General features: G+C 46.4%; 1 protein-coding gene and 1 pseudogene across 1 annotated transcript; both read right to left on the minus strand.

The window, feature by feature from the left end:
* Positions 1-221: 221 nt before the first annotated feature.
* LOC117578450 lies at positions 222-1,954 on the minus strand (annotated as a pseudogene).
* Positions 1,955-2,193: 239 nt separating this feature from the next.
* On the minus strand, positions 2,194-3,929 carry LOC117578448 (cytochrome P450 9b2-like). Its single transcript, XM_034263972.1, has 3 exons — positions 3,681-3,929; positions 3,103-3,610; positions 2,194-3,039 (listed from the first exon to the last, which is right to left on the minus strand). Exons 1-3 carry the CDS (start codon positions 3,884-3,886, stop codon positions 2,236-2,238), a joined length of 1,518 nt encoding a protein of 505 aa, XP_034119863.1. The 5' UTR covers positions 3,887-3,929; the 3' UTR covers positions 2,194-2,235.
* Between the last annotated feature and the right edge of the window lie 6,639 nt (positions 3,930-10,568).

Genomic DNA, 10,568 nt, shown 5'->3' on the forward strand with positions numbered 1-10,568 from the left:
TCAATGATAGAGGAAGACCAATTATTAGCCACTATTCGGTGACTAATGCAGCTGGCTAACAAAGCAGAGGAGCAGTAGGAAACCGACACACCCCAACACTGTCCGAGTAATGGGTATTTGCATTGATCAATTGAGATGTGTTCTATTTATAGCGCGACTCTCTCAATTTGTCTGAAGAGAATAACAACAGAGAGAGAGAGAACGCTAGTTTGCAGCAAATGTGTTTGGAAATATAAAAACATAAAAGAGTTTATTTGATCGTTTATCGGCGATTGGTCATCAATTTATTGGCGGGGCACCAGGCGCATCCAGAAGGCACCCTTGGGGGCTATGGTGAAGCCGCGTTGCTGTGCATACAGATCCTTGACGGTCTTGGGCGATCTCTCGATCTTGTACCTGATCAGCAGGTTGTAAAATATGCCCTTGACCTGCATCAGAGCATATCGACTGCCAATGCAGTTGCGTGGCCCCACACCAAAAGGCAAATAGGTATAAGGCACAATGTCCTGCTTCCTCTCATCGCTGAAACGCTCCGGATCGAACTTTAGGGGCTCGGGGAAATACTCCTCGTCCCAGTGGAGAGCGTTAATCGGAACACTAACTTGATCACCCACTTTAAATTCAAACAACTTCGTGCCATCGTCATCGATTAGGGTGTAGTCCTTGGAGCAGAGGCGATCTGTGGCGACTGCCAGTGTCCACTTGCGAAGAGACTCTGAGATGACCATGTCCATGTACTTCATCTTCTGCACTGCATCGTAGGTGAGTGGCCCACCCTTCAGCGATTCCTGCACTTCCTTCACCTCTTCGTAGAGACGCTGCTGGATGTCGGGATTCTCAAGTAGCTCCAAGGACGTGGTGCACTAGTCTAACCGTAACAAGAGCTTCCGTCGTTTCTTCTTTTACTTCGTGACCCGGTGCTAGAGTAGCAGTCAGGTCAACAGGAGTGAGAGGAAGAACCTGAGGTAGTCGTCGACCTAGTACAGGCCTGCTAACTACAACACGAGGAGCGCTAATTTCATGGCATCCACCACGAGGCGCACAAAGTATTCCACTTTCTGGGCGTCAAAGATCTTTAGTTTAAAGAACTGCAACACAAAGAATTATCTATAAACATTATTGGATTAGGAATCAGATTATGATTAACTCACACGAAAAACTTTGGGCAAGAGGGTGGCCAGCATGAACTTGAAGAGCTGCGATCCACTGCCAAATGTCACAGACTGGCCGATTTGGTAGAACTCATTGTTGGGCGTCTCAAAAGAGTTGACTTTCAGTCCGAAAGCGGTGGTGGCTATGAGATCGTTGGATAACTTGTTGCAGAGCACTTTCATGTCCAACTCGACACCCACTTCAGCTGTAGTGCCCTTGGATAGCCCCGACAAGTGATCGAGGCACTCCCCAAAGCTGTCTCCCATGAGGGCGAACATGCTGCGCATTTTGGCTGCCGTGAAGACGGGGGTCAGGGTGTTCCTCATGTGCTTCCAGCGCTGATCTCTCATCACAGTCAGCATGTCGTTGACGAGTAGCTCGTTACTCTGTGCAAAGGCCTGATGGTTGGGAAAGTGATCAAAGTCCTTGATGCAGATCTTTTTGATAATTTCGGGATCGTTCAGCTGGATCATGGCCGAGCGCAGACTAAATAGTCCAACAATTTTGCTGCAAATTAAATATGTCAATAAATTCGTGTAACAATATCCACATCAGATTCACTTACTGCTTCTTTGTGCGTTGGTAGAACTCGCTGAGTTGCCTGGGAAACGACTTTCGACCCAGAAAAGATGCCACCATATTGCCAAAAAAGGGCGATGGCTTCTCAAAGTAAATGCCACGCCCATCGAACGCATTGTGTGTGGCTGTGGACCACTTGTATATTAGCACAGCCCCGATCAGAATGGCCAAACATATTTCCAGAAGAACCATCGCGAGGTTCCCCCACTCTCCTCGTTTTATTTCAAACTGAGCATCAGAATTGTGAGGCGATTTGTGTAAACAAAAGTAGATCAAGCTTTTTTTCGCTCTCTTACTGTTTGTTTTGAACTTGGCAAAGCTTTTAGCTGCGAGCACGCTCTGATTGGAAAGCTTCCAGCTGGCTCGCTCTCGCTCTCGCTCTCTATTTCCCCTCCTATCTCTTTTTATTTCAGTCAATATCTTTGTAGTTGGTTTTGTAATTTTTGGTTACCTTTCGATTTTATTTTTGTTCATTTTTTCGCTTATCGAATATTTGTAATACATTTATTTGCGCGGCACCAGGCGCATCCAGTAGCCAGCCTCGGGCGCCAGATTGAAGCCGCGTGCCTCTTCCCACAGATCCTTGACGGTCTTGGGCGATCTTTCGAACTTGTACCTGATCAGCAGGTTGTAAAATATTCCCTTGACCTGCATCAGAGCATAACGATTGCCAATGCAGTTGCGGGGACCCACTCCAAAGGGCAAATATGTATATGGAACTATGTCGTCCTTGCGTTCGTCGCTGAAGCGCTCTGGATCGAACTTTCGGGGATTGGGGAAGTACTGATTGTCCCAGTGGAGGCCGGCTATGGGAACACTCACACGATCACCCACTTTGAAATCGAAAAGCTTGGTACCATCATCATCGGTTAGGGTGTAATCCTTTGAGCACAGGCGATCTGTGACGGCGGCCAGTGCCCACTTGCGGAGCGACTCGGAGATGACCATGTCCATGTACTTCATACCCTGAACAGCATCGTAGGTGAGGGGACCGCCCTTCAGCGATTCCTGCAGCTCCTTGGCCTCCTCGTAGAGGCGCTGCTGGATGTCGGGGTTCTCAAGTAGCTCCAAGGACGTGGTGCAGATCAGATTGGCATTGTTCTCGAAGGCAGCAAAGAAGAAAATGAAGCACTGGGCCACGATCTCATCGTCAGTCCAGCTGTCCTCACTCTCCTTCTTGGACTCCATCAGCAGCTGGATCATGTCCGGACGATTGATGTTGTGCTCCTCGCGATATTTCATGGCATCCACCACGAGGCGCACAAAGTATTCCACTTTCTGGGCGTCAAAGATCTTCATATTAAAGAACTGAAACACAAGGAAATATCCATAAGTGGCAATAGACTACGAGTCATCTTAATAATTACTTACTGAAAACACTTTGGGCATAAGGGAGGCTAGCAATAACCTGAGCAGGGTCGATCCCTTCGAGATATTTAGGGCCTGACCGATTTGGTAGAACTCATTGTCGGGCGTCTCAAAAGAGTTCACCTTCAGGCCGAACGCTGTGGTGGCAATCAGATCGTTGGATAACTTGTTGCAGAGCACTTTCATGTCCAGCTCGATGCCCTCTCCGGACTGAGAACCCTTCGATAGGCCCGACAAATGGTCAAGGCACTCCCCAAAGCTGTCTCCCATGAGGGCGAACATGCTGCGCATTTTGGCTGCCGTGAAGACGGGGGTCAGGGTGTTCCGCATGTGCTTCCAGCGCTGATCTCTCATCACAGTCAGCATGTCGTTCATGAGACGCTCGTTACTCTGGGCAAAGACTTGGTGGTTGGGAAAGTGATCAAAGTCCTTGACGCAGATCTTCTTGATCATTTCGGGATCATTCAGCTGGATCATGGGCGTGCGCAAACTGAATATGCCCACAACTTTGCTGAAAAGTGTAGAAATATTTTCGTATTGCATTAAGCTCTGGATAGGAGTTTCTCAGACAAATCACTTACTGCTCTCTGGTGCGGTTGTAGAACTCGCTGATTTGCCTTTGCAACGATGTTCCGTTTAAGAACGATCCTCCCAGATTGCCAAAAAATGGCGATGGCTTCTCGAAGTAAATGCCACGCCCATCGAACGCATTGTGTGTGGCCTTAGACCACTTGTATATTAGCGCAGCCACGACCAGAACGGCCAAACATAATTCCACGAGAACCATTGGAAGGTTTTTTCAGTTGCGTTTAATAGTAGGAACTGCGTATCGCAATTTCGCGACGCGACACTTTATACGCTTCTGTGAGGAGTACATATGTACCTACCGAAACTTTGTGCGAGCTTTTATTCTCTTTATATTTCCATTGTGTTTCAATGGACAGATAACTATCAGTCTCCGTTCGCTTTACCCTTTCACACAGTACTTCAACTGCGATCAGAAGCGTGAAAATAAATATTCCCACGCATGTGCTCTGCTTGTAACTATGAAGCTTAGCTTGGCAGAAGCTGAGCAGCGCTCTCTCTTGTGCGGCGTCAGGTGGCTGTCGCAGAAAGAGAGCAAAATGCAAGAGAGAGCCGCATGCAAAGTTGGGAGAGAGTGGCAGCGCTGCCCAGCGTCCTAGGGCAGGTAGCGCACAGCGACGTTGCCGAATTTCAGCTTTAACAGTAAAAGGGATCGGCGATTGTGAGGGTGTTTGAAGCGTCGGGCTGTGAAGCTCACTGATTAACAGGTTGTTCCCTCTTTGCACTGAGAACCTTCGGATATGAAAGCTTCCAACCGGCTCTCGCTCTCTATTTTCCGCTTCTCTTTTTGTTTGTGGCAATATCAATACAGAGTCAATGCTGATGCAATGTCCCGACATTTCCATTAAATTGGGGAAGCCTTTAGATTAAGATATGTGAACCCACACCTGATAGCGTATCTACTTATGTTTAATAAATTGATTATATGGTAATCAGTCTTCATTTAGTAATTTTTCGACCTTGCCCTTGGGCAACAAACAAGCAGAAAACTCTGCGAGCCGTCAGCTCTGTGTGATCCAACTCAATTTCAATTAAGTTGGGAAAGTATATGCCTCTCCCTCATATGCTTATGTCATCCAGGTAGAACTTCAGTCCATCAGTCACGCGTGGCAGTGACCAAATGTGATGTAAACCTGAGCTCTGAAAGAGCTCCAAAAGTATTGTGTTCATGCGATGCGGCGGTTTACTGTTTGAATATTTAAGCATATTGACCGACGGCGAGTCACAGCCCACACACACACTCATGGGTTAGAAACAGTTAAAGCTTCAAGTTAGCCGCCAGCGCTATGCCAGATATATAATTAAATATTTAGACAGTGTTGTTGTCGAGCAGAGACTGTCTGACGTTTGTTTTGGTTGCCATTCCGCTTCATTTTGTCAGTTTGGAAATTTGCGACAGACACACCAGCGGCCACTGAAGATATATTTCAGCAGCTATCATGCATCAAGCTCCATTGACAAAAGGAGAAGTCCGTGTACAGTGGAGACTCTGGTGGCTGCAGTCTGATTTGTTAGTTATCAGCAGCTGTACTCAAAGCTGGGATACTCTTTGCTGTGTTTTCTTCTAAGCATCTTCACTGTTGCAGCGTAAACCATATTCATGTGGGTATTCAGGGTTTATTCACCCCTTTTTGTGAGGAAGTGCACGTAGATGTACACATGTATGAATGTAGTTATGTATGTACATACATATGTATTTATGTACACATAACTTTCGTTGGCTTGGCTCCTCCGTGCTCATGTTATATGAACGCCTTTTACATTTTATGCGCAACTAAAATGTTAGAATATACTCGTACTCGTACTCGTACTCGCACTCGCACTCGCATGTTTATGTATTTATATGTGTGTATGTGTGTTTAGCTATCTCTGTGTATCCGTGTTTATGTGTGCTGCATTTTATCAAAGCTTGCCCAGCAGTTGCCTGCCAATGTCTGTCAAAAGCTATGAAGCTCTCCTGCTTCACTCTTTGCTTTGCTTTGCCATGCCTTGCCGTTGCTTCGCTTCTATTCCATTTCATTCCATTCTATTTCGCTTCCTTTTTTATGCGCAAATCATGCTGCATCATTAAATCTCTTCCGCTGTCGCTGTCGCTGCCGCTGCTGCTCTGCCCGAGTCGCTGCTTTTGTTGCTGTTGCTATTTCGCTTTTTGCATTTGCTTTCGCTTTCTGCTCGCTCTCTTTCTCTTTCTTTTCAGCAGCGGGCGCGCGCTCTCACTCTCTTTCTTTTTGCTCACTCTCTTTCTTGCTGAATAAAGAATTTATAGCTTTCAGCGTTGATTTTGTTTGGGCATCATTCAACATTTTCGCTTTTTTATTCGGGTCTGTTCTTTTTTATGTATTTTTAAGTAGTCGTAAAGCGCAACACTTGATGAGATATTAAACGTTGCCCCAGCAGCAGAAGCGACAGAAAGGATAGTAACAGCAGCAGCGGAAGGAGACTCCCCAACGGGATCACACATTGTTGCACTTTGTTTGATTTGATGGCATGTTAAATATTGGTTTTTGAATTTTTCATTATTTCCTGGACCCGCATCAACGCACGACGAGCAAAAGACTTTGAATGGCCGTTTAATAGATTTGAGGCCTCGTAAAAAAGAAAAGGAAAGAAAATGAGGGGAGCGACTGAAGGCAGCAGAAGACTTTGACGTGAGGCCAGCCACACCTGACAGGCACGGGCTGTCTGCCTCATCAGGGCGCATAAGGAGACCACAAAAACCTAAGGACCTTGTCTGCAAACTTGTCAATGAGCCCTGGCAACTAAATATTTTATTAGGCAGTTGGCAGCACCAAAAGCACACACACACACACACACGCGGAAGAAAAGGTACGGCAGAATTGAAGAAGAACAAGAAGAGAGGCAGATGGAGTGTGTGTGTGTGTGTGTGGTCGTGATTGCGTGAAATTTAGTAGCTCTTGGGGCAATGCTAGGGACAGACAAGTTGATGCTGATGAGCCTCATGATGATGATGATGATGATGATGATGCTGGGAACGAGGATGCGGCTACTGCCTGATGAAGTTGCCTCTGCCTGTCAGGGGCCTTGGGGATATGGCGGCAAAGTTCCATGACTCCTTCCCAAGAGCCCAACAGCTGGCTGGCGGGGTGGAGGCATGTTTGCTCACAATTGGCTGTACGTGTGCAACATTTTTAAGTAGCTTTCCTCTTGCTTTCTCTCTCTCTCTCTCTCTCCCTCTTCGGCTTTCTTTTCTTTTCTTTGGCCGGGAAACATATGTTTTCAATTTGACTGGCAAATGGAGGAACTTGATTGAATTTACATTTTACCTACGCCAAAGAAGATGAAGATCGATGCGCTGTCTGTCGACTGGCCAGCTTTAAGTGCCTCAAGCTGCAACTGGCCAAAAACTAACCAAAAAGTTCAGCTGTCAGCCGTCAGAGTCCCCAAAGGAAGAGCAGCGCAGAGAGTGTGAGATTGAGAGTCACAAATTACATTTGCGGCGTCTGCTTTTGTGCATCAATCATACGCACAGGAGCAGCTGTCGAGGCAACCCCTTGGGGGCGGACACAGCGTTGACAGCAGCCAGGACCAGCCCCTCACTCAGCCTGGCGTCGCCTAATTGTATGCTACATGATTTGCAAGTGAGAATGCCACAAGTTCCAGCTCCCATCTCGCAGCACTGAATCGTCTGGCAAATTAAAATAAATTGTCAAAATTAAAGCGAAACTTTTGCTTTTGCTTTTGCTTTTGCTTTCGCTTCATACTCAACTCGACATTGTTTGCCGCCTGCTTAGGAATTCAAATGTCGTCGTTCAGGGGATCCTACATGGCCATGACTTGTCGTACAAGCATGTCCCCAGCCAGTGTCTGTGTGTCGGTGACACCAACACCCCTCCCGCTCCTCTGCACACGTGTCTCTGTGTGCCTCTGTGTGTGCTGGTTTGTCCTTTGGCTGACATTCATTTGGAATGCGCCGAGCATAACGATGGAGCTCAACTTTCTGCATATTACGCACTTGGTCACGTACATTCCTTATACTCTCTTGTATTTATTTATTTTGCATAAGTCACGGGCCCGGGCTCCCGCGCGACATGATGGATGCCGTTGCAAAAAGTTGGCAACTTTAAGACCGGATTCCGGGCTCGAAAATTAGCTCAATTAAGTTGGGGCACATGCAGACAGCTCCCCCCGATAAGGACGAACAAAGGCAGTAGGCAATTCGCCTTAGACACGGTAATTGGACGCAGTTCAGGCAGGGAGCAGTTTGAATTATGGCCAAGCACTTATGAGCATTTTTTTTTGTACAGTTTTCATTTTATTTATTTGGCTTTTCATTGCTCTGCTCTGTGACCTTTGGCTCCAGCCAGCCGTGGCAAGTTCAATGGCTGTGCCACACACACACACAGCAAACAGCCCCAAAAAGCAGGAGGAGTTTTTTTTGTACACATTTCGCATGTTGCGACGCTAAGTGCTTCCTGGCTGGGGTCTGCGGGTCTGGGCAAGGTGCCACATCAACTTTGCCTGCCACGCCATAATATTAATTGTGCTCCGCTTGAAAATGGATTCCCTTGCAGGGACATTTTGCTGTAGGCCACTTAAGTGCCATTACATTTTTTATGCATTGCCATGAATGATGTGCGTGCGCTCTTAAATTTTTCATAATTATTCATAGCCCGACATTTGGCTTGCCGGATAATCGGCCTCTGTTCGTTTGGTCCAGGCTCGCAGCTATTTGGTCAGCCGACATTAAAGCCAGAGCTTTTGGAGCCCCACTTGGCCTTAGGGGTATTTGCACTTCCCCTGCTCGGACGAATTATGATTATTTTTTAGCTCCCAGCTGATGCACAGCCCACAGGCAAAGACAGGGTGGCTGCCGGCTCAGTTGTTTGTTAGAGCTCCCAACTACATAGTTCCATTGTCAGCGTTTGTCAACCCTCCCCCAAGAGAGCGTTGCCATCATACGGTGTGCGTGGGTCGCGTCTGCAGCAGATGACAAATTGTCTCATCAGTCAGTGTAGAGCAGAAACGAACAGAACTGAACATCACAGAACGGCATGGGTATGGTATGGCAATGGAACGAAAGTGAAACGGTGCTGCTCGAGCAGAAGGTTTTTTGTGGCTCGCTCACGAGAAAAACAATCATTATTATTGTCTACTTTTGAGGGCTTCATCTGCATTTGCACAGCGAGAAAAAGACAACAAGCGGTGGCAGGTGGAGGTGAATGCAGACGCTTAAATAATAAAGCGAAACTACTGTTTCCAAAGCATGCAAAATTCTGCCTGGAGCAGAGCGTCTGCAGCGCTGCAAGCTATGTGCATAGCAAACGATCTCGGGCAGCGCAGTCGGCACACGCAGAGCGTCGAAGCTTCGTGTGGCTTCGGCCTGTGCTCAGAGAGCCGCCGCAGCGGCAGAGAAAGAACTTTGCTCGGCTGCGCGCAGCGGCAGAGAAGCAAGCTTTTGTGCATACAAATGCACTGGACTAGAAAGAGATAAAAGCACTCAGAAGTTTTGCACTTATTTCCCACCATCATTTCTCTCAGTGCCACCTCAGACTCCCGTTTCACAAACTCAAACATTCAGACAGTCAGACACATGTGTTTCTGACAACCTGCCGCTGCTCATCGCCTCGTGTGACATCATTTATTATATTCTTCATTCGCCATGTTTTCTTAGCTTGTCTGCATGCGTTTGCTGCTGCCCGTTCTCCCTTCCGTCACTCAGATGAGTAATGGAATGCAAAATATATGAAAACTTTCTCTCTCTCCTTTGGCTTCGCTCAGCCATTTAATGAGCAAAGTTTCAATTAAATCGAAGCTTTCAGCGCCATGTCGCTGTCCCTCCCGCTGCAGTCTCAGCTGCTGCGCAAACAAATCGAAACAAATAGAAAGCAACTCCCTCTCCATCTCCCTTCCCCCTTGTCCCATCGCTGACAGCAATGCCAATAAAATACAAAGCCAAAGAGAGCAAAAAGTTTATGGGTTTTTCAGCGATTTCCTTCGACTAAATCACAGCTAAATCTCTCATCCTCTCTCAGTGGGTGGATTTTATTTGTTTGTCGTTCAATGTTTGGCTTTTTCTTCTCCCTCTTTCTCGATGTGTTTTGTTTCGGATTTTTTTTGTTTCTCTTTTTCAAATGTAAACTGATAAAAACAATTGAAAGCAAACAAAACCAAATGGGGGAAAAAAAGTAATCTTTAAATTAAGGGTCGTACAGTGCTTTTGCCTCTCTGGGGAGAGCAGAGTGGGGGCGGCAGTGGTCTACCCTCTTCGCAGGAGCATCTACTCGTAAGTGAAGTCATTTGGTTTCGATTTGAATTTAAATGGTTTTCGGGTTCGCTCCACATTAAAGTGTTTACCACAAAATGCTGAAAATTTAAGAGTTTTTCTCCTACTTTTTGTGTGCGTGTGTGCGTGTGTGCGGCGGCGGCACCCAAAAAGCGTGCTGGGCTTCAATTGATTTTTTTGTGCATGTGAAGGCCTCATTATGATTTAATTAACTGTTTCCCTACATCCATCCGCTATAGGGCGAGTATTTTCGCGGTAATTCATATTTAGGCCCCCGCCATTAGCGTGTTTGTTTGTTTTATAAATTAACCACAGCCACGGGTCCTGCATAATTTTCACATTTTTGCTTTATCTAAATGTTTAATTTAGTTTTTCATTATTTAACGCAATTTGTGGCGTGCTGCGAGCGAGTGGTTGGGTGTGACAGAGTGACCTTGGGAGCAAAGTTCTTCAGCAATTGGGAGAAGTTTTGGCTGCAAAATTGTGGCCAGCTTTCAGCTTTAACTTTTGCAAAGATTGAATATATTTTCTGGCTTGCATATTGCCAAATCTTTTTGAATTTCCTTGCCCAACTATGACTTCCACTCCCTTGGATAATTTACATAATTTCACCATTTAATCTGGCATGCTCTAATTAACC

The sequence above is a fragment of the Drosophila guanche genome, unplaced genomic scaffold (genome assembly GCF_900245975.1).
Source record: "Drosophila guanche unplaced genomic scaffold, DGUA_6, whole genome shotgun sequence".
Taxonomy (NCBI): Eukaryota; Metazoa; Arthropoda; class Insecta; order Diptera; family Drosophilidae; genus Drosophila; species Drosophila guanche.

Bases quoted from the DNA above. Each gene is read 5' to 3' on its own strand.
- LOC117578448 (XM_034263972.1), bottom strand. From the start codon at position 3,886: ATGGTTCTCGTGGAATTATGTTTGGCCGTTCTGGTCGTGGCTGCGCTA. The intron at 3,611-3,680 runs GTAAGTGATTTG...TACACTTTTCAG, and splicing joins TACAACCGCACCAGAGAGCA to CAAAGTTGTGGGCATATTCA. The intron at 3,040-3,102 runs GTAAGTAATTAT...CTTGTGTTTCAG, and splicing joins TTATGCCCAAAGTGTTTTCA to TTCTTTAATATGAAGATCTT.